General features: G+C 42.3%; 1 protein-coding gene across 1 annotated transcript in view; it reads right to left on the reverse strand.

Moving 5' to 3' along the window:
- Positions 1 to 309: 309 nt before the first annotated feature.
- Positions 310 to 26,673, reverse strand: part of SLC26A4 (solute carrier family 26 member 4) — a 52,628-nt gene continuing 26,264 nt past the window's right edge. Inside the window, exons 8-20 of the mRNA XM_073898660.1 lie at positions 24,677 to 24,824; positions 23,935 to 24,048; positions 20,136 to 20,213; positions 19,899 to 19,994; positions 18,370 to 18,476; positions 16,245 to 16,314; positions 14,413 to 14,505; positions 13,379 to 13,474; positions 12,555 to 12,785; positions 9,118 to 9,172; positions 7,913 to 8,058; positions 5,541 to 5,624; positions 310 to 2,657 (exon numbers count right to left, since the gene is read on the reverse strand). Coding sequence (XP_073754761.1) covers positions 2,634 to 2,657; positions 5,541 to 5,624; positions 7,913 to 8,058; positions 9,118 to 9,172; positions 12,555 to 12,785; positions 13,379 to 13,474; positions 14,413 to 14,505; positions 16,245 to 16,314; positions 18,370 to 18,476; positions 19,899 to 19,994; positions 20,136 to 20,213; positions 23,935 to 24,048; positions 24,677 to 24,824 — 1,342 coding nt within the window. The 3' untranslated portion in view covers positions 310 to 2,633. The remainder of the gene's footprint in view (positions 2,658 to 5,540; positions 5,625 to 7,912; positions 8,059 to 9,117; positions 9,173 to 12,554; positions 12,786 to 13,378; positions 13,475 to 14,412; positions 14,506 to 16,244; positions 16,315 to 18,369; positions 18,477 to 19,898; positions 19,995 to 20,135; positions 20,214 to 23,934; positions 24,049 to 24,676; positions 24,825 to 26,673) is intronic.

Below are 26,673 nucleotides of genomic sequence, written 5' to 3' on the forward strand. Positions count from 1 at the left end.
AGTTTGCTTAAAATAATGAAAATCCTTGCACAAAATAAACTGGAAATACCTGGGTAGGAATTACAAGAATTAACTGAGATTAGGGCACCTGGGTGGCTCAGTTGGTTAAGCATCTGCCTTTGGTTCAGGTCATGATCCCAGGGTCCTGGGATCGAGTCCTGTTTCAGGCTCCCTGCTCTGTGGGGAGTCGGCTTCTCCCTCTCTCTCTCTCTCAAATAAATAAAATCTTAAAAAAAAGAATTAACTGAGATTACTTGTAACATTGTTTATTGCATTGAAAAGTCTTTACAAAAAGACACTGTGCACAAATAGAGGTGGATCTATAAAGGATACAGCAAACTGATGGCTGATGAGAGTAATGGCAAACTTAAAATGTAGCATTTTTATTATATTTAAGAGTTTTGTTCAAAAAGGATGCATCAGAGTAGTTTGAAAGGATACTTTACATTTAATAAAAAATATGTGCAAATATTTCCAAATGTACATGTTTGATTTTTTTCATTTGTTACTGAAATTCATATACAAACACTGGAATCTTATCCTATAGGTTAAAAACATAACAAAGACAACTTCAATTTCAAGTAAAATCTCCATTGACAATACAGATTTAAAAGTATGGTTACTATTCACAAAATGCACAGAAAAGACAGTATTCCTAGAGTGTGCCTGGGAAGCAATTCAGACTGTGGTCTTGTCACAAGTAGACCCAAGACTTTACAAGACTCTAGCCTTATTGTAAAATGGAACTTTGATATTTCCTTCAACTAATTAAAAAAAAGGGGTAGTGCATATTTCCTCTATTAAACAGAGGTATTCATCCATTTTCTGCAAGACTGTTATATTCACTCTTAGAAGATTTGTCCTGTATAGGCAGGTATTGGTGTGGAAATTGGATAATATTATAATCCTGGTGAGGCTGTTCCCAACAGGGGAGACATCTGTCCTAAATCAGTGAAGGACAGTACAACCCATAAATGAAAGAATATTGTAACATTGCAATCCATTGCAAGTCACTCAAATTCCGGTACGCAGAATAATTTGGGTAAGGGGAAATGACAGGGATGCTTTTAGTTAACCAGTTTGATATGACCACTGAATCCGTCAGAAGTAGATAACTTGTTTCTGATTGTATTTAAGAAACAGAAAGATAAGACATGCTGCCTTTGGATAGCCAAACACATTTGGAAATTTCACACATTTGTGCCAAAGGTACAATATAAATCTCAACCAGGCAAAATAGTATCTTAGTTGGCGACCTGAGTATTTCTTTCTCCCTAGAAATTAAGTACAACTTTACTCACTTCAGTGTGAAATACATGGAAATAAGTCCTCAGGACTAAAGACTATATATTATATATAATACCTAGAAAAACTTTGGCACTCAGAAAAGATTAAGTAAAAATAAAAGATATAAAATGTTCTGGTTTAAAATATGGATTTTTAAAAACCTAAGTATATTTAATGTGTATATTCCAAACCAACGTTTTTCTTTTGATATTAAGCTCATTTAGAATGTTCTGTCTTAAAAAACTCATTTTAAACACAGATTTATATACAGGATGTTCACTTTTTAGATTTTTTTCTGGAAAGGTACTCAGAATTCTGTTAAAGATCACATTTTTACATGCTGCTAAAGTTTTAGAGAAAAATATAAACTCAGTCATATCAAAATTTTTGTTCAAAATAACACATTTTTTGCATTAGATTTTAAATAGACCATACCTCTATAGACCTATACATGATGATCATTTCTATTAACTAAGATAAATGAAAGCTGCATTTTTAAGTTAGAGACAGTCTGTCATATATTTTATTTGATCTTAATTGTGATCCATGACTATTATCATATCAAAAAATGATTTCTACAAACCACAATAATCTTATTGCTTCGCTTCTCTGAATCCATGTTTCTAAAATAGATCAGCCTGGTTCTGTAGCTTTTAAGTGAAACTTTTTTTTCTTTTTTCTTTAATTTTGAACTCTGGTTACATGTCTGGTCACATGTAATCACACTGATTATTAAGTACTAAGTTTGTATTTTAAAAACTTTGTTGATGTATTTACTAAAAGTGATTTTTGAAGACTTTTCTTGATAAATGTGTTAATAATTAAATTTCTGCATTTATTCAGTGTAGCCCTACACTGTGACCAGTGCAGCTCATGGGTATCAAGGTCAGTCAGAAATGGATTTCCCTTTAGGATAATCCTTCCTGATTTACCTGCCTACAGAGACTGTTGGGGCACACTTAGCCCAACTAAACAGAGGTACACCAGTATCCACGAGAACACTGTTAGCAAATCTGTTGTGGGGCGGGGCGGGGCAGGGAACAGCAGCATAACATCAGCAGATCTGGACGTGGCTAAATCACCTGGATAATTCTCCTCACCATTTTGCACATTTTAGAGGTAGGCTATTTATTTTATGAATAAAGCCTTTTAAAAAATTCTTAATGGTTCTCTTTCATTGGTTAAGAGGTTAAAAAAAATTGAAGAGGTTAAAACATCAAATGGAAAGAGAATGAGTGTTTCAAGTCCAAAGAAATAGTCAATGCAGAAAATGTTTGCATAGAATGACATCGGTGGGTGAATTTTGCCTTGCAGTTCTTGCTTATAGCAATCTCCTGAGCTGGCTTTCAGGAAGCAAGACTACGCATAGCCTGTGGAAACAAAGGGGAAACAAAGTGTTCATACAAATGAATTCTCCTTTAGTCTACATGCTCTTTGTTTTTTACAAATATGATTTGATAGTTTGGGTTACTCACATTACTCTTCTTAGGTGTAGGGTAAAAACTCAGTTTTGTAACTCATTCTTAGATTTATTTAAAAGCAACAAGCACTATTTATCGAGCACTTTACTATGTACAAGAGTACATAGTACTTTTACATGCATCCTTTAATTTTCACAACACTGTGTACTTTTACATGCATCCTTTAATTTTCACAACACTGTGAAGTATTACTATTTCCATTTCACATGAAGAAACTGAAATGAAGACATGGTCAGTAATTTTCCCCGGGCTACACAGCCAGTAAGTATTAGATTCAGGGATGGCACACATATCTGTCTGATTCTAAAGCTCATACCCTCTACATCTGATAATAATGATGGATTCTATGTTGGCTAATTGAATTTAAATAATAAAAAAAATAAAAATACAGCTCATACCCCCAAAACCACTCCACTCTACTCCTTTGCTACCTACAGGAACCCTAACTGAATGATCCTTTTACCTGTTACCTGAATAATGATGCCATTAGTTTATGTGGCAATCCGAAAATACTTCTGTAATGTGGCAAGTTCTTAAGTTCCAATTGTTTTAAAAGATTTTATTTATTTGCCAAAGAGAGAGAGTGAGAGCAGAAGCACGGGGAGTGGCAGGCAGAGGGAGAAGCAGGCTCCCCGCTAAGCAGGGAGCCTGATGTGGGACTCGATCCCAGGACCTGGGATCATGACCTGAACCAAAGGCAGATGCTTAACAACTGAGCCACCCAGGCGTCCCTTTAAGTTTGAATTTGATGAGTTTTTACTCAACTAAGTCAGCCTTATAACCACACTCATAAACTACTAAAGCTGGAAGTACTTCTATGCTCAAGAATGACATTCCCAGGGGCGCCTGGGTGGCTCAGTCGTTAAGCATCTGCCTTCGGCTCAGGTCATGATCCCAGCGTCCTGGAATCGAGCCCTGCGTCAGGCTCCCTGCTCACGGGAAGCCTGCTTCTTCCCCTCTCTCTCCCCCCCTGCGTGTGTTCCCTCTCTCGCTGTCTCTCTCTGTCAAATAAATAAAATCTAAAAAAAAAAAGAATGACATTCCCAGACTCACTAAGCTGGTGGACTAAGGATGCGGGACCTCTGATTTTCACCCTAGCAATGTATTTTCTCCACAAAAATCTCTGCCTGTCATCCTCACTGCCTGATTATACCATAGGGGTCCGAATACTATTCTTCTCGACATCTTTTATCCAGATCTGGAATAAGGCAGAGAAGGCATGCTAATCAAATTTGCCTATGACACCAGTAGGATGGATAGTTAATATGCTGGGTGATGAGTTCAGAATTTGAAACTAGATCAGTAAACTAGGACCAACAAGATGTAATCTAGCAAAAATATGTGTAACCCTGCATTAGGGTAAAAAACCAATTACATAACTATAAATGGGGAGCCTAGCTGGGCCATAGTTTGTGTAAAATGACCAAGTTTTTAGTTGGCGCCTGCTCAATAGAAGCCAAGATTTTGAAGAGTGCCTGGGTGGCTCAGCCGGTTAAGCATCTGACTCTTGATATCAGCTCAGTTCATGATCTCAAGGTTGTGAGAACAAGCCCCCTGCACTGGACTCCACGGTCTGCAAGAATCTGCTTGAGAGTCTCTCCCTCTCCCTTTGCCCCTCCCTCCTGCTCACTCTCTCTTTCTCTCAAATAAATAAATAAATCTTTAAAAAAGAAAAAAAGACAAGATTTTGATGTGGGTGCAATGAAAATAAACACATTTTAAAGTCGCAGTAATAGACATATTTTGACAAGATCAAGGTCGATTGTGGTTGTGTAATTTCCATGCTGACCTAACTCCACCTGGGATTTTGTGTCCCATTCTTGACAAATTTTGTGCCCATGAGGAATAAAGGGAGCTAGAGAAATCTAGCCTGTGGTAGAGTCTGTTGGACCCCCGAGAGCTACTCTCAAATATGTAAGGGCTGTTCAGTGGGAGGGCTTGTGTTGCTAAAGAAGGCAGATCTCAGTCCACTGGGTAGTTATTAAAGAAAGGCTGCATCTAGTTTTGGAAGCAAAACTAACACTTGGAGACATCCAATCATGTGACAAACTCCCTTGAAAAGCTATCAGCTGCCAATATCTGGAAATGTTCACACACAAGCTGAGTGTGATGAGGGATGGAGTAGGAGAGATTTCTGCAGGGGCTAGGATGTGGATGTCTTGATATTCCAAGACATCTTTCAACTTTAAAGTTCCTATGATCTTCCTTTGTTGGTCCCATTTTACTTGGTCATGGAGCCACAAAGATTCAGTCAGATACATTTAGGTCAAGGTCCCTAGGAAGAATCTGATGTCCCAAGAGCATCAGAAATACATGGGCTCAGTCTCAAATGGAGGAAGTGGCTTGTTTACCATTATCAGTCAGATGAAGAAAGTTCCATCAGGTTCCTGTCCCTCACATAGTTCTCCTGAAGCTTATAAAACTCCTGGGTTAGAAATTCCCTCAATCTACCTTTCCCCCATCCCACGGTCCTCAGGTGGGGAAGGAAGAAGACATATGCAGAGGCTTAGGTATAAAATCAGGACCAGTGTGTTGGCTGCTTCCAATCACTGTGCCTATATGTCTGGGGCAAAAGTTCCCCAAGTACTTAATGTCTTCAAGGGACAATTCTTGTTTTCCATTTTCCCCTTTCTACGAAGCCATCCTTTTGGTATATTTTTAAAAATAATTTTCCCTGAATGGTTTTAGTCAGACATAGTCACTATTTGTATTAGGCTATTCAGTCAAGGTTCAGTACAAATTATTTTTGCTGAAAGGAAATAATGATCATACCTCATCCTGGACATCAAGTTCTTCTTCAATCAGCTCTGCCTCCATTAATTCAAGAGGATCTTTACAGTCTTGGATGAGAGTAATCTTGACCAAGAGAACAGAAAATATTTATTGGAAAGACAATGACATCAGCCCACCCTGATGCTCCTCTGAAAATTATTTGAAGCTTTGCTGGTGCTTCTCATCTATAGTCTCCACAGCGCATAATCCTTTTCAGCTTTCTTGTTCTTTTACATTTCCCACCTCAGGATTTTTCCTCATACTAATTTTTCACATTCAAGTGTGAACTGGCATGGCTCTCCGTTGTCTCAGCTCCTTCTCACTTCTCTTCCCCAACCTCTGAAGTGTGTACTGCTTCCAGAGTCACCCTGTCTGCCTAAATGACTCAGCAGTCAATTGTGTTTCTCCTTCAGTGGCGGAGCTGAGAGCACTTAGTACCCCATCGAGCATGCAGTGAGTGCCCAGTGAAGGGCTTGTGACTGATGGCAAAAAGCCGTCCCCAGCTGAATTGGATGAAAATTAATTTCATTGGAAATGGAAGCCAGAGTGTATGGACCACACAGGTTGGTTGTTCGGGGAAGTTCTGCTTTTTAGCACTAGTATGCAATTTAATCTTCCACACAGAGGAGACCAATAACAATTTGGGCCTTGGTTTATGTATGAAGAAGGATACTTCTAAAGCAACTCCAGGTGTGTATCAAGGCAAGGGCGGTGTTTCGAAGTGCTTTTGAGTGACTTTTCATCTCAGAAATACATAACCCAATTATCTTTGCTCAGGGGGAAATGCATTAGAGACTTAAGTCCCTGTGCAGATGGTCATGACATAAAAGTTAGGGGACAGGTAGAACCACCAGTTGAGGCTATTCTGGGATAATCCTTGTGATGGTCAAATAAAGGGACATGGGGGTATGGGGCTTTGTGCTAGACAGTGAGGGCACATACAAGTAAAAGTTCCTGGTGTGACAGGTCATCAGGATTGCTCAACCCTCTCTACCCAGTGAACCAGTAAGTGTATGATATAAGCGCTCAGTGATACTCAGTCTAACACTTGTTCAGGGCCAAAAAAAAAAATCCACCCCCGCCACTCACAAGGCCTCCCTGTTGGCAGACAAGATTGAGTCTAACCCTGGAAGGGGCACTCTTGGTCAGTGGTTTCTGCAGCATTCCTGGCCTGAGACCTTGAATCAGAAATAGAGTAAAAACAAATAACGAAACAACCATTTTCATGTTGAGAAAGAATTTGACACCTCACTTCTAAATACTTCCAATGTGAGGGTTTTTTTTTTTTTTAGATGCTTTGTATGATCCTGCTTTGTTGTTACCTATTGGTTAGAAAATTTTAAGTTAGAAAGTTTTAAAAAAAGGTTTATGAGTTTTCAAAGATCAGCATCTTGCATGTAGCTTGCTTTCTTTCTACTTCTTTTTTTTGAGATTTGTGGTTTTACTACTTTTTTTCTTTTACGTATTTCAGATCCACACCTTGGTATGTAGTACTAATATTTTCCCCAGCAGCATTAAGCAAGAGCTGAAGAAAATAATGCACTATTGTTTTCTAAATTAATTTTACTTCAAACATCAACTTCCAATCTACAATAAAAATCTACTCATCCTAATTTTTAAAAAGAAGGAACCAATTGAAAATATAGCACACTGTGTCACTGGACTAATTACTATTGTTATTTTATAAGTATTTGTTTTAGTTGCCCAGATTCACTGTCAGAGGGTCCATGAAAGAAGAGGCTCTTGGACCAGGCCCAGTGACCCAGCCCAGTGACCTGTCCAATGACCCAGTCTGGAATGCTCGGCTCTCTGGGGGATATGTCTGGAGAGTTGACAAAATAGGGAGGCTCATGGGAAACCAGGGTCTATTCTATTTTGTTGGAAAGAATTAACTCCGGGCTGATTCATGACTTTTCTTTTTTCCTTTTTCAAAGATTACTTATGACCTAATGGATCCTATTTAAAGACATTTACCATCGAGATTTTCCAGATGGCTGAAGATTTAGATTGTATTGTGCATCGTGTATACAAATCACAGAAAATCCAAGATTCACCACCTATATTCTAAAAAGGCATTATTACAGCTGATGCCTATTTTTATTGGTAAACCCATGCATTATAAAATTGTTATGTATCAGGTACTACCAGGTGCTTTCCCATAAACGCTCATATGTAGTCACCATACCAACCCAGTAAGGTAGATGTTTTTACTCCCGTTTTAATGATGAGGAAAGCGAGGCTCGGAGAAGGCAAGCAGGTGGCTCTAAATCCTACTGGGCTGGGGTTCAGGACTAGGTTTGTGCAGTTTTTGCTCTTTACAGAAATTGTGGTAGTTTAGGAAAGATACCTACGTAGAAAGGTTAAACGTTTACCGTTTCTAAAATGGAATCTTGACCCTCTCGAGATTTAACCTGGTTCTGTAGATGGAGGACAGCATCATGGACGGTCAAGAAGAATATGTCCTTTCTAATGTTATCATTAAAGAAATCACACTTCTCCAATTTTTCTATCAGATGATCTTCAAAAGAAAGAAAGAATGTTCAGTCTCTAGGAAAGCACGTTTTTGTAACATCAGCCAATACTAAGTTTTGTCAGCTCCTCCTTTTCATTGTTTTCCCCTCATTTTCAAAACGTGACCCTGCTCTAAACTGGCTGAGCTTCTATTCCAAAAGCACATGGAATGGTTGTACCATACTGGTTGCTTTAGACAGCCTTGGTTCCTGACCACCTTGTTTTCGCCAGTGTACCCATCCTCAGGCTGCTAGGAGCCTGGATGCTAATGGCTCACAGCTGGGCCCTTCTCTGAAAACTTTCCTTGGCCACCAGTTTATACCCCAACCTTGGGTGGCCTGCAGCCCTTGACTGACTGATATGGGGGTGGAAAGACTGGCCTGCTTGCTTCAGGAAGGATAACCCCGTGACGCTCTTCCTGCTGTGTACCCCCTATGACATCAGGCTCAGGTAGACTTCTAAAACCATGTCTTTGTCCAGCCTCTTCCATTAACCCCTCTGGAACTTCTCAGGCATACTCTCAATAAATCACTTGGGCAAGAATCCTTCTCAGGGCCCGCTTCTAGACAACTCAGCCTAAGCACTAGCATTTTCCTACATACATACACTTGTGCACAGACAGACACAGACTCAGGCCCTAGAGGATTCTCTACTTCTAAGGGATCCAAATCATCCCCATGGTAAATTTTTCCCATTGACCCTGCACTGCTGTCAGGACATGGCTCACCAGCTCTACTAAACAAATTGGAAGTAATATCTTTCCAGGTTCCAAAAGGCCCTCAGAGGGATTGCACAATGGGTAGAGTTTCTGTTTGTGGCACTGAAAAATTCTGGGAACCAGTCATTGTAAAGGTTGAAAAACACTGTGACTCTACTTAATGCCACTGACTTAACTGTACACATCAGCGTGACTAAAATGGCAACTTTCATGTTATACATCTTTTACCCCAATAAAACATAGTTTTAAAAAAAAGGGCTCTTTGGACATTATGCACCCACATTCCAAGGTAGAAGAAAGGGCTTAGGAGATAGTCTTAGAGGTAGATATATTTGTACATGCACTTACCTTGAAGGGATGCAAAGTACACATTTACATCAATTCTGTGAAATTCTTTGACAATCTAAAAATGTAAAAAAGAATTTGTAACAGTGAGTGACTTTATTTGCCCATAATTCAGTAGCATTCCATTACTTGCTCAGGAGAAACGCGGACAATTTCATGGTTAAGCAGGACTTCGAGGAAAGGTGATTATTGGAGAAAAGTTCGTTCTTGGAAAACCAGAGAGGTTTCCTCTGACCTACAATGATGGTAGGACTAGGGATGAAAAGGCCATGTCTCCAGAGGTGGCAGCATCTAGCACACAATAATAGCACAGTGCTGGACAGCACAGAGGTGCTTCAACAATATTTGCACAAGAAAGGGAAGATAATACAGGAGGCTTCCTAACATAGCCCCTGCTGATTGGAGACAAGAGGATACATTTGTTTCTTTGAATAGAAGACATGTAAGTATGGATATGTGGCCACTGGATGCCAAACGTAAAAAACTGACCTAAAAAGTCCTCTGTATTTTGACTCTATCATTGTGAATGTCCTGATTGTGATTTCTGTATTCTAGTTTTACAAGATGTTTCCATGGGGAGAAATTGGGTAAGGGGTACATAGGCTCTCTCTGTATTATTTCTTACAACTCCATGTGAATCTATAATTATCTCAAAATAAAAAATTTAATGAAAAAATCTAGATACAGCCAAAGAAATCTTGAGAAATAAGAACAAAGCTGGACATATCACAATCCCAGATTTTGAGATATACTACAAAGCTCTAGTAATCAAAACAGTATAGTACAGGCAAAAAAACCAGACATATAGATCAATGGAACAGGATAGAAACCCAGAAATAAACTCACACTTATATGGTCAATTAACTTATGACAAAAGAGGCAAGAATACACAATGGGGAAACGACAGTCTCTTCAAAAATGGTTTTGTGAAAACTGGATGGCTACACGCAAAGGAATGCAAGTGGGCCACTTTTTTTACACCATACACAAAAATAAACTCAAAATGGATTAAAGGTCTAACTGTGAGACCTGAAACCATAAAAATCCTAGAAGAAAATATAGGCAGTAATTTCTTTGACATCGGCCATTGAAATATTTTTCTAAATATGACTCCTCAGGCAAGGGAAACAAAAGCAAAATGTAACTATTAGGACTTCCTTAAAATAAAAAGCTTTTGCACAGCAAAGGAAACTATCAACAAAACAAAAACCATCAAAAAAACAAAAACAAAACAAAAAACCCAAACCCAGCAACCTACTGAATGGGAGAAGATATTCACAAATGATATATCCAATAAGGGGTTAATATCCAAAATATATAAAGAGTTTATAGAACTCAACACCCCCACACCCCCAATAATCTCATTAAAAATGGACAAAGGACCTAAATAGATATTTTTCCAAAGAAGACCTATAAATGGCCAACAGACACCTGAAAAGATGCTCAACATCACTCATCATGGTAAATGCAAATCAAAACCACAATGAGGTATCACCTTGTCAGAATGGCTAGTATCAAAAGGACAAGAAATAACAAGAGTTGGCAAGAATGTGGAGGAAAAGGAACCCTTGCATGCTGTTGATGGGAATGTAAACTGGTGCAGCCACTGTGGAAAACAGTATGGAGGTTCCTAAAAAAATTAAAAATAGAAATAACATATGATCCAGTAATTCCACTACTGGGTATTTATTCACCCAAAGAAAATGAAAACACTAATTCAAAAAGATATATGCACCCCTCTGTTAATATCGTAGCATTACTTACAATAGCTAAGATATGGAAGTAACCCAAGTGTCCATCAATAGATGAATGAGTAAGGAAGTAGTGTGGACACACACACACACACACACACACACACACACACACACACAAATACTACCGAGCCATAAAAAAGAATGAGATCTTGCCATTTGCAGCAACATGATGGACCAACAGACACATAAAAGATGTTCAACATCACTCATAAGGCTAAGTGAAATAAGTTACTCAGAGAAAGACAAACACCGTATGATTTCACTCATATGTGGAATTTAAGAAACAAATGAACAAACAAACAAAAACAAAAAACGTGAGAGTCTTTTTTTTTTTTTTACCCCAGAGTCTCAAATCCAGAGAACAAACTGATGGTGGGGGATGGGTGAAATAGGTGATGGGCATGAAGAGCACCCTTACCGTGATGAGCACTGGGTGATGTATAGAGTTGTTGAATCATTATATTGTTTATCTGAGACCAATACAGCACTGTATGTTAATTATACTTCAATAAAAATAATATAAATTAGTAAAAATTTAAAACAAAAAACCAAGACACAAGAACTATGGGCAATAATAAAACAGAACTTGACATTTCTGGGGGAAAAAAGTCAAGACCTCTACACAAGTATAATGTTTGGAGATATAATTGCCCTTACAGGATTTGAAAGAACTATTTGTTAGGTGTGGAAAATATTCTGGCATTAAATAAGTTACAACTCTCCCCAAAAGTAATTCATTAAACCCTTGGACCAATACAATCTACAATGGAGCTGAGCCACAGATGAGAGTGAAATGCACAATGAAGAACAAGATTTATGTCTTCATTTTTGTTCTCAAATGAGTACTATAATAGCCAGGCTTTCTAAAAGAACTGGAGTAGAAACTGCCAGCATATTCTTGAGCTCTTCTCTCAAGTATAATCACTTTTCTACCTTACCAGCCTTGTACCCACATTGCAGAATCATTGCCTGCCCTTGCCGAAGTAGCCAGGAAGCCCCAATTAAGCTAAACCCCAGTTAGGGGTCACTGCCATACTTTTTTAACAGACTTAAATTTTTTTTTTAATTCCAGTGTAGTTAACATACAGTGTTATATTAGTTTCAGGTGTACAACATAGTGATTCAACTGTTCAATATATTACCCAATGCTCATCCTGATAAGTGTACTCTTAATCCCCTTCACCTATTGGGGTCATTTCCATTTATTACATCTGATTGTCAGTGCCTTGAACCTGTTTTTCCCTCTGGTCCTCTTAATACCTACCTGAAGCTTCACCTAAATTTGACCCCTCTAGTCAAGTTGACACACTGGTTAGTCTATTTCAGAGCACTTCATACAGTTGGTTTTAAAAGGTTACTTAATGTTTGCTTCCCCTGTTTAGTCCCCGCATAACAAACCCTGTAAAGTAGGTACCATCATTACCCCCATATTGCAGATGAAGAAATTGAGGTACAGACAGATTAAGCGACTTGTCCATGGTCACACTGCTACTAAGTAGTGGAGCCGGGATTCCACCCCCCGTGTGGCCTCACAGTCCATGCTTTAAAATATTGCACTCTATTGCAAAAGCATTCCTCTAGAAAAATGACAGATCCTACAGTCGTCGCTTTGCAAGACCAGGCAACCCCTATCATATGACTACTGCCAAAGCTCCAAATCTATAATCCAAAGCACCAAAACCTTACCATTCGCAGTGACCTCACTCCAACAACATCCAAGAAAGACACAGCTCCACAGTCAAGCACGAGGCTATGGATTGGCACTTTGGGAACATTCACTTTGACTGGAAGCTCAGAGTTCCAATCCACTTGAATTTCTATCTCCTTGGTTGGGATATCAAGGTCTTCTGGATCTTCAATATCTTCGTCAGGCTCAAAAGCATTATTTGATGAACCAGCATCCCTTATAATGCCATTCTAAACAAAGAAAACACTGCCAACTTAAGTGCCAATGACTGGGGGACATCTTTCAATGATTCATCTCAAATTACTTAAAAGTCCTATACACTGTTCCTTGGCAAGCAAAACATCGAAGGGGTGAACTCTTAAGGAATGAGATTTACCTCAGTCCAAACTGTGATGTTCCCTAGGAAGAAAAATGGAAGAGCAGAGGAGCCAGGAAACTCTTGATTTCTGGAAGATTGTGGAACTTGGCCAAGAGATACATTAGCAGGAGAGTCTGAATAAAAGGTAATAGATCTAAAAGTTTATGAGCTTAACTGTCTTCTATTGTATCGAATTAGCACTAATTTTGTTCCCTTCAGTAAAAATAAGGTTTATTTCTTGATGGGAAAAAAGAATCACACCCTGAAAAATCACACCCTGTGTTTCCAGACAGTTCTGCTGATTTGTAAATTCTCTCCCATTCCCTCTTGCCTACAAGAACAACTCCACTGTCTCCTTGTACATATCTGGGTACCAAAAGGAATAAATCTAATTTTGACTATCTGCTTTCATTTTCATCTGAGCAGGGAAAGAATTTAACAAGGAAAAGAAAGATGTCACCTCACCTTTGTTGCTCTTAATTGTCCTTTTTTGATGAGTTTCTGTATTTTCCTCAGTGCTTTCAGCCTCTTATTATATACTCTAATGGCATCAAATCCAACCTTTGGAAAGAAATGTCAAATTACTTAAAACGTCTGGTTCTTAATGCTCATTAATGGCAATTGTTATCTGGAAAGGCTATCTCTCAAGTGATATTATTCCTTGAGACATCCTGTCGAAAAAGAAATTCTAAGGTCTGGTGGAGGTCTCCCCTATCAGCCCTACCCCCACCTACCCAGAGAGTCAGGAAAGATATTCTCATATTGAAGACTCTAAGCCGGTAAAAAACAAAACCAAAAACAAAAACAAACAAAAAACAGCAAAGAGTAACCTCTTTAGCTTTAAGTCTGTGTTAACAAATTTGCTTGACATCACAGAGCCCTTTTGTTATTGCAAAATCACATCGGACCATTCCTGTGAACCAGTTTGCTCTGGACCTCACTCAGGAAAACACTGATGTAGTGACTTAGCATCAGAGCCTGACATGGCATTCAAGACCACAATTTCCTGCTGACATATTCCACTTAGACTTTTTACCCTTTACTCCAACTGGGCAAATACCCCCCTCCCCCAGCCCAAAGATGTGTACCTACCTTGGACTCTCAGCTCACAGAGTTCCCAAACCCCTGACATAACCCTTCTTCTGCCCAACTGTCACACCCAGCCTGCTCTGTCCAACCCCCTGGGATTGCTCCCTTCTGGAAATTCTTTGCATGCACTGTGTATACTACTTATTTGGAACTCAAATTCTGCCGGGAGACATCTTCTACTGTTTTTGTCTTCCACAGTTATTGCTACCTGGATTTTAACACATATGGTATTGTTGGTGTTTTCCTCTCCCCCAGTAGGTTGTAAGTTACTGGATGTTATAATTCTTAACGCCCCATATAAATGGAATAGGGCGTAGGGCCTTAGCCCCGTTTGAGCCAATAAATACCTGTAGAATGAATGAAGTCTCAAAGGAGGTTAGAAACCAAATTTCTAGGGATAAAATACTCACTGTGGACTTGATACATTTTTTAAAACCATCAACGTTGCCATAAAAAATAGGACTAGAAAATCTAAGAATCTTCACTCCTTCGAGTTCTTCAATCTAGCATTAAAAAAAAAAAGTGTGAGGTTAAATAATCTTGGGCTTCAAACATTTTGATTCAATTTCTGGCTTTGCGGGGCACCTGGGTGGTTCAGTCAGTGAAGCATCTGACTCTTGGTTTCAGCTCAGGCCATGATCAAGGGGGTCCTGGGATGGAGCTCCACCCCCCCCTTAGGCTCCGTGCTCAGCGCAGAGTCTGACTGTCCCTCTCCCTCCCCCTCTGCTCCCCACCTTGCTCTCTCTCTCTCAACTAAATAAATAAAATCTTTTAAAAAAATTCTGGCTTTTCCGCTAGGAGGAGAGTTATGGATGGTTGTTCAAAGGAACTGGGCAGTAGCACCCACCTCTCCCTGAATAAGGGCTTCCCCCACTTAGAGGCCACAGGTTACTCAAACTGCTGGAACTTTACCATCCCATAGAAGGTCAAGTTAGGAAGGGCCTTCATAAGCAATTACTCAACCCTCTGATTTCCAGATGGAGAAACTGAGGCTGAGAACAGTGACATGATTTTCCTCAAGTTCATAGCACTGCCCCCCCCCTTTGTTCTTTGGCTACAATTCTTTAAAAATAGAAAGAAAAAAAAAGTAGCAAACTGAGGGGGTTTGCAAGAACTGAGGCCTAGGATGTCATCTGCTTGTTCTTACCCTGACAGAGTGGCCAGACCAAAAATAAAGCTTACAGAATCCTAGACTTTTCTAGTCTTTAGGAATCCTAACAATTGCAGTCCAGCCCCTGAGATGAGCAAGCAGGTGCTGGGAGGCTGAGCGACACAGGCAAAGTCTCCCCAGGGTGGAGCCTAGAGCTGTAAACTCCCAAACACAGCCCGTGGTTCCCTGAGCCCAAAGGTTCTCTACCACCCTGTTTAGCTCTGGTCGGCACTTGGCTCAACATAACTGAGAAAGATTGTGGAAATAAATTAAGTAGCAGCTAATGGAATTCCAGGGTCAGTGTCCAACATTTTTTTTTTAAAGATTTTATTTATTTATTCATGAGAGACAGAGAGAGAGAGAGAGAGAGGCAGAGGGAGAAGCAGGCTCCCAAGGAGCAGGGAGCCCGATGCGGGACTCGATCCCAGGACCCTGGGATCATGACCTGAGCCGAAGGCAGACACTTAACCATCTGAGCCACCCAGGCGCCCCAGTGTCCAACATTTTTGATACTTGGTTGTTTTTTTCTGCATTTTCTTTCTCTGCTTTTTCCCCTGGTGACCACTAAGCTACTTTATCTGCACGGAACAAAAGCCCATCAGTGGGCTGTGTATTTCCTTTGTTTTTTCATTTCCGGTATTATATATTATTTCTTCCAAGGTTAGAGCAACATGTCAAAGAAGGTTCCTTGTGACAGAGGACTTAAAAGTCTCATGTTAGAATTAAATGAAAATCACCTTATGATGATTTCAGGTAATTTCATAGAGGATAAGGATTAGATAGCAAATAAACAGAATTTTGAGGCAACTTCTGGAAATCATCAAATTGCCTATTTAAAAAAAATTCCTCTTACAATGGTTTTACATGAAAAGGACATTCAAACTAGCATGGACACAATTCATCCAAACCACGCATATCAGAAGGCACATTGGGTCAAAGTTTTCATGACCCCCCAGTGGACTTCTAGACGTTCCTGGCAGAAGCCTCCCCCTTAGCTACCTTCTACCTGATACACTAAAAAAGAAATACACTGCCCCTGAAAAGCCAGGCCAGAAAACCCACATGCAGCAAACGTCTCACAAAGGCACTTACATTTTTGTAAGTCTTGGTACTTTTGTAAATGTCGGTGCTAGGAATGCTTCCAAGGCCATTCCAAGAGGGACTAGAAGAACAAAAGTGAGGTCAGGATTTTTTGGAACAGGCCTCCTTTGGAATAAAACATGAGAAGGAATAACAGATAGGAAAGAGCCCGTCGTCCCGGTGTTTCTGGCCTGTGTCTTCATTACAGATGACAGCTTCCTGCAGCTAACTCTGAAATGAACAGCTGGTGTCTGTGTGGGCCCTGGGGGAAGGAGCACTTTCCTGAGGGCCCACAGAAGTCATGAGCCTCCCACTCCCAGGTGTATAACACTTTAGAGGACAAGCAAAGAGCTTTCATACATGGTGAGTTTTACCTAAGTGCCACCATCCTTCTGGAAGGTCAGCAGTCCTATCTTCATTTTTATGGCCAAGCTGAGGGTCAGGTAAGGTCAAAAAGGCCCCAGAGGTAAGGAGCAGGGCAGCCTTTAAGTTTGACCCCGGGGTCCTCACTGCCTGGCACAGTGCCTGGAACTTACTGGTGAGGTATAGCAACTTTCTGAGGAAGTATGGCGAGTCTTCGGGGATCAAATTAGTCTCAGTTGATAGAAATGGGAGCCTGGGGGGACCAGGAGGAAGTTCTTCCATCAACCAGACTGTTGGTTTCCTGCTCCTGATGTAATTAAGTAAATCCCGTGATTCTTCAAGTGTGACCAGGGACAGATGCTAAATACAGTTCCTGAAGAAAGAGTATCTGTTTGGGGTACTCTCAGCAATGTGCTCCGCAGATCAACCATATAATTACTGGCAATGAGACACTGTGGAGGATACTGCTTTCGCTTGGCTAAAAGCCTAGTTACCAAATCAGCAGCTAAAACGTGCCACTGCTTTATCCTCGGCTTATTGGGCTGTGCTGGATTTTCACGTAACGCTCATAAGGTACGTCGTCTCTCTCTTCAAAACTTTCTCGCCCCACCACACCCCCACAAGGCCAAGAGAGCACGAGAAGCAGCATCCTCCAAGGCCAGGTTCGGAGTTACTTCCCAGAAGCAAATTGGGCACGTTGGGAGCTTGGGAACTCTCTCAGCCCGTGGGCAACCACGGAAGGATGCAGAGGCAGTGAACACAAGCTTTTGGGAAGACCCCACTCCAGCGCGCAGGGGTAGGGAAGGAGGAGGAGAAGGGGAACTGGCTGGTGGAACGAGAAGTGTGGGCTTATGCAAAGTGGGAGGGGTCTCGGCTGATCTGTTTCCTGGTGTCTTATTCCTGTGCAGCCCAAGCACAAGCAGAGAAGAGGCCAGAAGTCTGGGAAGCTAACAGAGGTTTTGAGGAAAGAGACAGGCTCTGTTCGCCTCTCTGCTGGGACGACTTCATAGACCCAGGAGGGCACATACCGAAAGCCTCTCAAGAGTCAAAACAGAAACAAAACACCAGACACTCAGGCTCCCTCACAGATTGTTCTCGGTGACGTCAAGCCATGTCTTTGCTTCCTTCCCTCTTCATATGACCTAATGACACCTACCTCATATAATCATGTGGCCTATGGGGTGCATACTTCATTTGGCCAATCTGAAGGATAGCTAGCTACAATCAATGCTTTCAAAGTCTCCTGTTCTGTGTTATTAGCTTCAGGAGAAAATGGGCTGTAATCTATTTAGCAGCTACCTTGTCCCAAGCCTCGGGCCCAGTGCGCCACACACTGCATCTCATTTGCAGAAGGAACCACACAGCTACCTTGGTCCTTCGCTGTGTCACAAATCTCTGAGCCTTATCACCACCAAAAGGAGAGTGTAGCAAAAGAGCACCTGACTAAGTGCACAGATTTGGGGGTGAGATACACCTGGGTTCAAATCCTGACTGTGACTTACTAGCTATGTGATCTTCGGGAAGGTTCTTAACCTTTCTGAGCTTTGATTTGCTTCCCCGTAGAATGAGAATAATAAAACCTATTCATGGGATTTTTTTCAAAGACTAAATATAATAACGTGTGTCAAGCACTATGGGCTTAAATCACAGAAGCCCTCAATATACAGTAACTATTACAAAAGTGAGTGGCTTCCCGATATTTTATCAAAATGGTATAAGAAATCACAGGGCGTGTGGTCCTGTTTGTGGGAAATCTGGGTCTCACATTACTCACAATTGAACTCTCAGGACCACAGTGAGCAGTCCAAACATGAGGCCAGCCAGTAAACCGAGGTCCAGCCCCAGAATGATGGATGCTATGCACGTAAACACCCAGATAACCTAGGACAAAACGGAAATGGGAAGAATTGCATTAATCTGCCAGGTGCCATCAAGTGAGAGCCTACCTGTGGAAACAAGATCAACTGTCCATGAACAAATTTCAGCCTTTTTTTTAATATTCTGACTTCATTTCATGTTTAAGTGGAAGTGGAAATTGACCTTTCTGATAAAGACCAGTTGTCCCATTTCAATGTGTTTTCATATAATTTTTAAATAGGGAAAATATGAACATAGTTCAAAGTGGAATTAATATAAAAAAGGTCTACAGTGGGAAGTCTTGCTTCCAACCCTTTCCCCTCTCCACCCATCCAACCCCCCTCCCTACTTGCGTTCTCTTCTATTTCCGTGTGTGTCTGTGTGCACACGCATGTGCGTGCTTTTCACCAGCATCGCTTTCTGCAAATACGACTGAACAGCAGTATTTTAATTTCCCATCTTTTAATGTATTGTACACACTATGCCATGCTGCTCTGGTCTCTTTTTCACTTCACAATGTGTCTTGGAGAACTTTTCCATATCAATAAATAGTTTTCTCCTTCTTTACGTTTGTCCTGATTTAAATGAGAGCAGGACTCTGAAGGACTTAGCTTCTGGTTATTACAGTTCCTCAGACCCGTTGCAAAGTTTCCTTTGGTCAGAGTTATACTCACCAAGGGTGAGTATTTTTATTTTACTTTGTTTTGTGTTTTGTTTGTCGTTCTATACTACAGAGTTTTTTTTTTTTTAATTGTTTTGTTTTTTATTTTGGTTGGTTGGTTTGGTTGGTGCTTAATTTGTTTGTATGGGATTCTTCCTAGATGAAAATAGATCTCCCCAGAGATACAGGACCTTCACAAAACTTGGTCCACGTGGCAGGCTTCAGAGCCTTGGCTTATCCACAGAATTCTAATTTCTGCTCTGGGAATCCCAAAATGCAAGTGAGATTTAGGATATAATGATGTGGCCAGAAGCATATAAGAACCAAATCTTGAGGGCGCCTGGGTGGCTCAGTTGGTTAAGCGACTGCCTTCGGCTCAGGTCATGATCCTGGAGTCCCAGGATCGAGTCCCACATCGGGCTCCCTGCTCAGCAGGGAGTCTGCTTCTCCCTCTGACCCTCTTCCCTCTCGTGCTCTCTATCTCTCATTCTCTCTCTCTCAAATAAATAAATAAAATCTTTAAAAAAAAAAGAATTAATCCATTAAAAAAAAAAAAGAACCAAATCTTGGGGTGCCTGGGTGGCTCAGTCGGTTAAGCGTCTGCCTTCGGCTCAGGTCATGATCCTGGGGTCCCTGCTCAGCAGGGAGCCTGCTTCTCCCTCTCCCACTGCCTGCCGCTCCCCCTGCTTGTGCGCTCTCTCTCTGTCAAATAAATAAATAACATCTTAAAAACAAAAAAAGAACCAAATCTTATTTCAGACAAAAACAGGTGGTAAGTGACTTACAGCATCGATCTTATTCTGTCTCCACAGACGAGGAATGTCACACACCTGCATGAACATCCCTTTCAGGTTGGCAATGACAACGGCGGCCAAGACCGACTGCCAGGAGAGACAGGGAAGGCTGTGTTATTCGGGGGAATGGCTTTCCATGTGACGAGTTTTAAATCTCCTGTTATTTCTCTGGTGGCAGAGCAGTGAAGCGAGATTATATAATCAGCGCGCCCAGAAGCAGGGCTATACCTTCTGCAAAGGTTCCAGCAGCTTCCCCAGGGCGACAATGGCGATCATCACAATCCCAGCTGAGATGATGCCGGCAATCTGAAAGACACACACCTCCCATGAGCAGGGCGCATCCTCCTCTTGTATCTTCCAGCTTGCTAGGTGCGGGCAAGAGAGCCTGTTCGTGGGGGCACCTGACGCTTCCCTACTCCCCCACCTCTGCTCAATACTGTCGAAAGAAATGAGAATTATTTCCTAAAACTACACGATGGAAGGAAAAATGGGAAACATACATAGGGGAGCTACGGCAGAGGAATTAAAGAAAACAGGAGACCGAGCCTGCTAAGGGAAAGCCAGCGGGACCTGGATTTCATCGGGATGTATTACAGACCCAGAACTTTGGTGTCCGCTCAGGAGGCCAGACTTGCAATCCTTTGCCATAGCGGGGAACCTGGCCACCCCTTTCCCCCCAACAGCAGATCACCGAATGTTCTTGGGAAATACATTCTCACAGCACACGTCGGACTCTCCCGCATTAGGGAACCAGCAGCCATAATGGCAATTCGGACAACACTTCGTACTTACGGCACAGGACTCCCACAAAAGTCTCAGGGGAAATGAGTGCACCAGTCCTGCTGCAGATTCAAAATGCTACATGAGCATGATGACACGCGGGACCGCGTCCCCGGCTCCTCTGAGCGTCTGCAGACGCAGGCTCAGAGCGTGGCCCCAGGGATGACGGGGCCAGCGCAGGGGTTAAAGGACTTTCAGAAACTGTACCTTTGCGGGCCAAAAAGCTCTCCTAAGATCGTAAATAGTTAGGAGAGAGGCTGAGGGGTTGGGGCTGTTCTCTGGCGCCATTAGCTCACCAGTGAACTCGGCTGAGACAGCTGGAGCATGACCAAGGTGAAGACCAGAAGCCCTGAAACAGAGGAGCCAAGGAGACAGAGCACCAGAAGCAAAGCGATGGGAGAAGCAACAGGGAAGACGGGCCTGGGCACAAGGGCCGCCTGCTGCAAGAGTTGGAAGAGAGACAGATAAAGCCAACATCAATAGAAATTCCGGAAGCTTCAGGAAATTTCAAAGTCACAGTCTTTCCACCTGGCAAATAGATCATTCAACATTCCGATTATGGTTAGACCAGCCCGAGGCAACATTATGTATCTGATGGACTAAACACTTTGCTTTGTACTTCCAGAGCTCTTTTTTAGGCTTTTTGTGCCCGTTAGCACCACACCTCCAGGATGCCTGTGCCTTGGTGCCTTTCCCTCCCCTATCTAGGCAGAAAAACTAATATCCTCCCTCCCGCCTGCCTGCCTGCCTGCCTTCCTTCCTCACAATTGCTTAACCAACATTGGTTGCCTATCATGAGCCATTTGCATCTTGCTGTGGATGCGGGGCTCTGTAAGTTGCTGAAAGAAATGGAGATCTGGGAACAGAGACCACAGCCAGCTGCCCAGCTCATGCCAGGAGAATGGCCACCTACTTCCTAAGTACACGTAACAGTAAGCCGCCAATGATGTGGACCGAGATGAATTTTGGTCACTCTATTAAAATCTGTAAGGGATCCATTACTTGTACTTACTTTATAAGGCTGAATTGTGGGAATTGCTGTAGATTTTATGTCTATGAGCACATTCAATCACTAGGTAATTAATGATTCTTCTATAAATGAGAAGGTAATCAGAGCTGAGAATAGTTTGTAATCAGAATTAGTTTTTGGTGAGTCGGTAGGAGTCAGGTGGGGTGAGAGAAAGAACAGGTTGTAACGTTAAGCTCTGCTACAATCTGAGGACATGCTGCAAACAGTTAATGAGCACTAACCCCCATTACTCCGTTCATTCGTTTGGGAAATATTGCTTTCTTATGTGTCAGGCACAACATATGTATCACTGGGACTATGATGCTCCTCCCATCACGAGGAGAGGCTGATGGGAACAATTAGCATTTACGAGTACGATCCAGGACTCTACAGACGTTTTTATTCAATCCTCACAACATCCCTTTGAGGTGGATACAATTAACATTCCCATTTTATAGATCCTGAGACTGAGGCCCCAACATAAGAGAAAACACAAGAAGCCACACAACAAGGGAAGACCTGCCGATTTCTGTGGTCATGAGTCCTTGGATTTCAGTCCAGGCACTTAGACTTTTAACCCCAGAACTTAGTATACATTTCAGTAATTAAATATCAAGCCACTTCTGTACTTGCTTCATTCTTCACTACTGAAATCCTGGCACCCTTCATTCCTAAATATAATACATGTCTGTGTGTGGCGGTGGGTATTAGCTTACCAGAACACCATTATCCCCTCAAAGGAATCGCTTTACACGGGCGTTCTTCCTGGGGCGGCTGGCCCATGCCTCCTTTGAGCCTGGAGGCCACAGCAGGAGAGTGGACATCACCAGTCGGGGACCCACCTGCACTCGCATACAGCCCTGTGCCCTGGAGAGTCTGTCAACGCCCCATCTCCGATGAAAGCAGCGGAAACTCGCATGCTGACAGCCACCATCGGAACACGGGGGCAGCTCTGGAAATCACCTCTGACCTCTCCCCCTGGACCACAGACCCCTGGCTCAGCCTCCTGGTATGGGCTGTATTGTCTTTCCTGCTCCCTCAGAGCTAGAAAGGCCTGCCCCCCACCCCCAAAAAGGAAGTTCAATTTTAAAAAGAAAAATTCTGAAAACTAAAATTAAATGTTGTTCAACAGGAGCCAAGAAATTGGAAGACGCCCATTCTTCCAATCCCCCCACACAGAGATCCATTATAAATGGGAGAGGAGCATCACATGCGCCCTCGGGACAATTAAAGCTCCCCCTGGACAAGCCACTGTTAGGGAGTCACTAGTTTTCTCAATTAATCTCTTGTACATGTAAGTCTCTGCCTTACTAAAACCCTATCTGCACACTGTCTGTGTTATAGTGCTTACTTTGGATTCAAGGACGTCCTCCTTTATAGCCTCAATGCACTTTTAACTCTGAAATAATAACTCTGTGTGGGGAGGGAACCCCCTGCCCCCAGGCACGACAGAAACACAGTTCCTGAGCCTGTGCCTCGCCTGCATCCACCTGTTTTGGCAAATCTGACCCCACCTATTGTGACTAGAAAGGCTAGCCTTTGAGAACGGCTTTATGAGCTTTCTGGCCAATCGAAGGTGGGGTGATTCAGAGACAAACTGGGATGCCGGATTCTGGGTCACTTTGTGAAGGCAATGACTTAGAACCACATTGAAAAGGCAAGATTAAACCCACGTTCAGAACTTCAGGAACAAAAATTGTCCTCAAGAAGAAGGCCAAATGTTATGACCAAACTATCCTTGGCTGGCAAACTTGTTCCATGGGATGAAGGCCTCCGGAGGAAGTTCCTGATCCTTGGGAAGGGAATGTAGACAGACACTTTTGATCCTCCTGAAAATACAATACCTCACTAATGCCATGAAGTGCTCACGCTCGCCCTTCTCTATCCCCAGATAACAAATTGATAAAAATCAGCATTCTTCACCACTGATTCCTTGTCAGTTCTTATTGTCCCTGGAAATGCAGGTCGGGTGTAGCCACCTGCCAACTGAGCACTGACACAAAGAGATGCCTTTGAGAATCTGGGCACTGGGCAACCGTGAATGTTGGTTAAGAGGTTTCTGGTGAGGAGATGGATCGAGGAGATGGAGGAGCCCTGGTCGGATCCGCTCAGGAGGCACAAGCCTAGGCGCTCAAAGCCTAACTGCCTTGCTCGGTTCTTGCGCAAGCCTTTCTGAGGGCCGCTCCCCTGGTCCGTCCCCGCCGGAGACAGAACCCCGCACACACTGCTATGCCTTACCTGGGTCTTTCCCCCAGTGCTTTCCTGGACGGCCGTGCGGGACAGGGCAGTGGTGGCAACAAAAGAAGAGAAGAATCCTGAGAAGATGTTGCTGATTCCAAAGGCAATGAATTCCTAAGGCAGAGACCAGGGGACGGGGATGCTACAAACAGAATCACTTGGCAAGACCCTCACCCAGCGTTTAGGGAAGCAGAGGAAGAAAGCAAACTCCCAAGCCCACCCTTTCTGGTAGCCCCAAGACACTTGCACATTTGTGAGCAATTTAATAGCAGCAACCTGGCAAGGTAGCATATGCCCGCAGGGAAAAAAAAAAAAAAAAAAAGGCCCTGCATGTATTTACTGCAGTGAACCACCTCAATTTAAAGCAGTCACAACCATCATCGATGGTGTTTGGTGCATGGTTTTGCTATATTATAACTCCCATTACATAAGATATATCAGGAGACACTGGACTGCATGAAGAACTCTCACGCTGACCTAATACGCATTGAATGTTATTTATTTGTTATTTATGACCTGACTGAATTAACTCTTAAAATTTGGCTTACTTCAGAAAGAAAAGAGATGCAGCCTGCATATTTCAAAATAATTTCAAATTAGCATGCATAAGAGGGAAACCAGCTCAATAAGGGCCTGTGGAAGCAACCAATCCCTTCTTGAGCAGACAACAAAATCTATCCTGCTCATGCCTTTTTCTTCTTTGCAGCCCTACAAAAGCGGGTCAGCGTAAGGGTGACCATACCTGGTTCCCATCGATGGTGTAATCATACTTGATGGCGTAAACCTTTCCCACAGACACTGCAATAGCATAAGCCACCACGGCGATGGAAAACGAGGCAGCCAGCATCTCAGAAAACAGGCTCACAGGTGGAAGTATGGGGGGCAAAAACCTAGTGAGTTTTTAAATGAGAAAAGGGCAGTGAGGATTTGACCACAATTCTCTGTTCCTATGCCGCCAAAAGCTATACCCACCCAACCCCAAGCCAGGCATGAAAGTGCTTGATCCCAAGGGGAAAAGCACATCGAGACAAGTAAGTGGTAGCATCGCTTTTACAGTTTTTAATTCGAAGTTGGTGCTATCTCATGGGCTGACTTCTTTGTCTGCTCTTCGAGAACCTACGAACGCTGCCTTATCTAGACCCCTGACATGAATAAGCCTGTCATTATGGATTCTGTAATATATAATCCCATGCCATGCCATTTCACACATTAGTGTTTCTCCTCGCACAATTTTATCTTAAAGGTCTCTGAATTTAAAAGATAGTCTGGCCATAAAATGAGATGTGCCTTGTATGAAGAGAGGTCAGGTCTATGAAAGAGACAAACAATAGAGGATGTTAAAAGAGCTAAGTAGAAAATCCATATCTTAAGAGCCATGATATTTAAAATCTTAAGTCCAGAAAAGATTACATTTATGCAATTATCAGAATGTTCCAGAATCACAATGACTAAGACTTCCCAGTGACTGTGGGGTCAAACGACTACTGTTTGAGATACCAGAGCTATTCTACAAACCATCGCTTCTCGGCCTTTTGGCTAAGATCAAGTGTAGAGCTATTCTACAAACCATGTAAAGAAATAAGCCTAGGGCACCTGGCTGGTTCAGTCAGTCAGTAGAGCATGTGATGCTTGATCTCAGGGTTGTGAGTTTAAGCCCCATGTTGGGCGGAAAAGCCCACTTAAAAAGGAAAGGAAGAGAGAAAGAGAAAGAGGAAGGAAGGAAGGAAGGAAGGAAGGAAGGAAGGAAGGAAGGAAGGAAGGAAGGAAGGAAGGAAACCTACACGTTTATAATCATTCAGTTGTCCCCAGATATGAAAACTGGCGGAATGGCTTTCATGTACCTGTATCTTGATGACTATCCATAGAGTATATATCCAGAGGTCCCTAGCCAAAAAACCTCCAAAACAAACAAACAAAAACAATCTCTCTCACCTACCTCACTTATGTCTGAGTTTCCTTTAATAGGAAACTACATTTTTCCCCTCTAATTAGAGGGAAGTGCTACAGCAGAAATGAGATTATTACAGAAAGCCATAGAAATTTAGAGATAGCTAGTATCCTGATATCATCCAAATTAATATGCTAATCTAAAATCCTAGAAATGATTGAATCTACCTCTCTCCTTTTGTTGATAAGGGAACTAAGGTCCAGAAAAGTGAACTGACTTGCTCAAGGTCATTTAGTAGGGTCCAGGCATGAATGCTGATTTCCTGCATAACAAGGCTGTCTGGTTTTCTGCCCCAGGAGCCTTTTTCTCCCCACAGGTGAGGTTACTTTCCAGACTCCTTTTCTCCCACATCCCATCCTGACTCACAAGATTGGTATCACACCTCCACTTGTCTGGACGTGAGCTTAGACCTCACTTCTTAAAACCGGGTTTGTGGCGACACCTGGGTGGCTCAGTCAGTTAAGTGTCTGACCTTCGGCTCAGGTCATGATCCCAGGATCGAGCCCTGCATCGGGCTCCCTGCTCAGCGGGGAGCCTGCTTCTCCCTCTGCCTGCTGCTCCCCCTGCTGTGCTCTCTCTCTGACAAATAAATAAAATCTTAAAAAAATATATCTATATATATATACACACACACACATACACACTTATATATAAAGCAGTCTTGTGACTCATTCCCGAGACCCATTCAGACCGACTTCAGGTAGTTTGGTCTGTCCAGACACCTTTCCAGTCCTGCAAAGAGTTCTGCTTTGATTTCGACCTGATGCCCCCTGCCTGCCTACTTCTCCAAT

The sequence above is a fragment of the Callorhinus ursinus genome, unplaced genomic scaffold (genome assembly GCF_003265705.2).
Source record: "Callorhinus ursinus isolate GAN/ISIS: 27379988/994484 unplaced genomic scaffold, GSC_fseal_2.0 scaffold12, whole genome shotgun sequence".
NCBI classification, from domain to species: domain Eukaryota; kingdom Metazoa; phylum Chordata; class Mammalia; order Carnivora; family Otariidae; genus Callorhinus; species Callorhinus ursinus.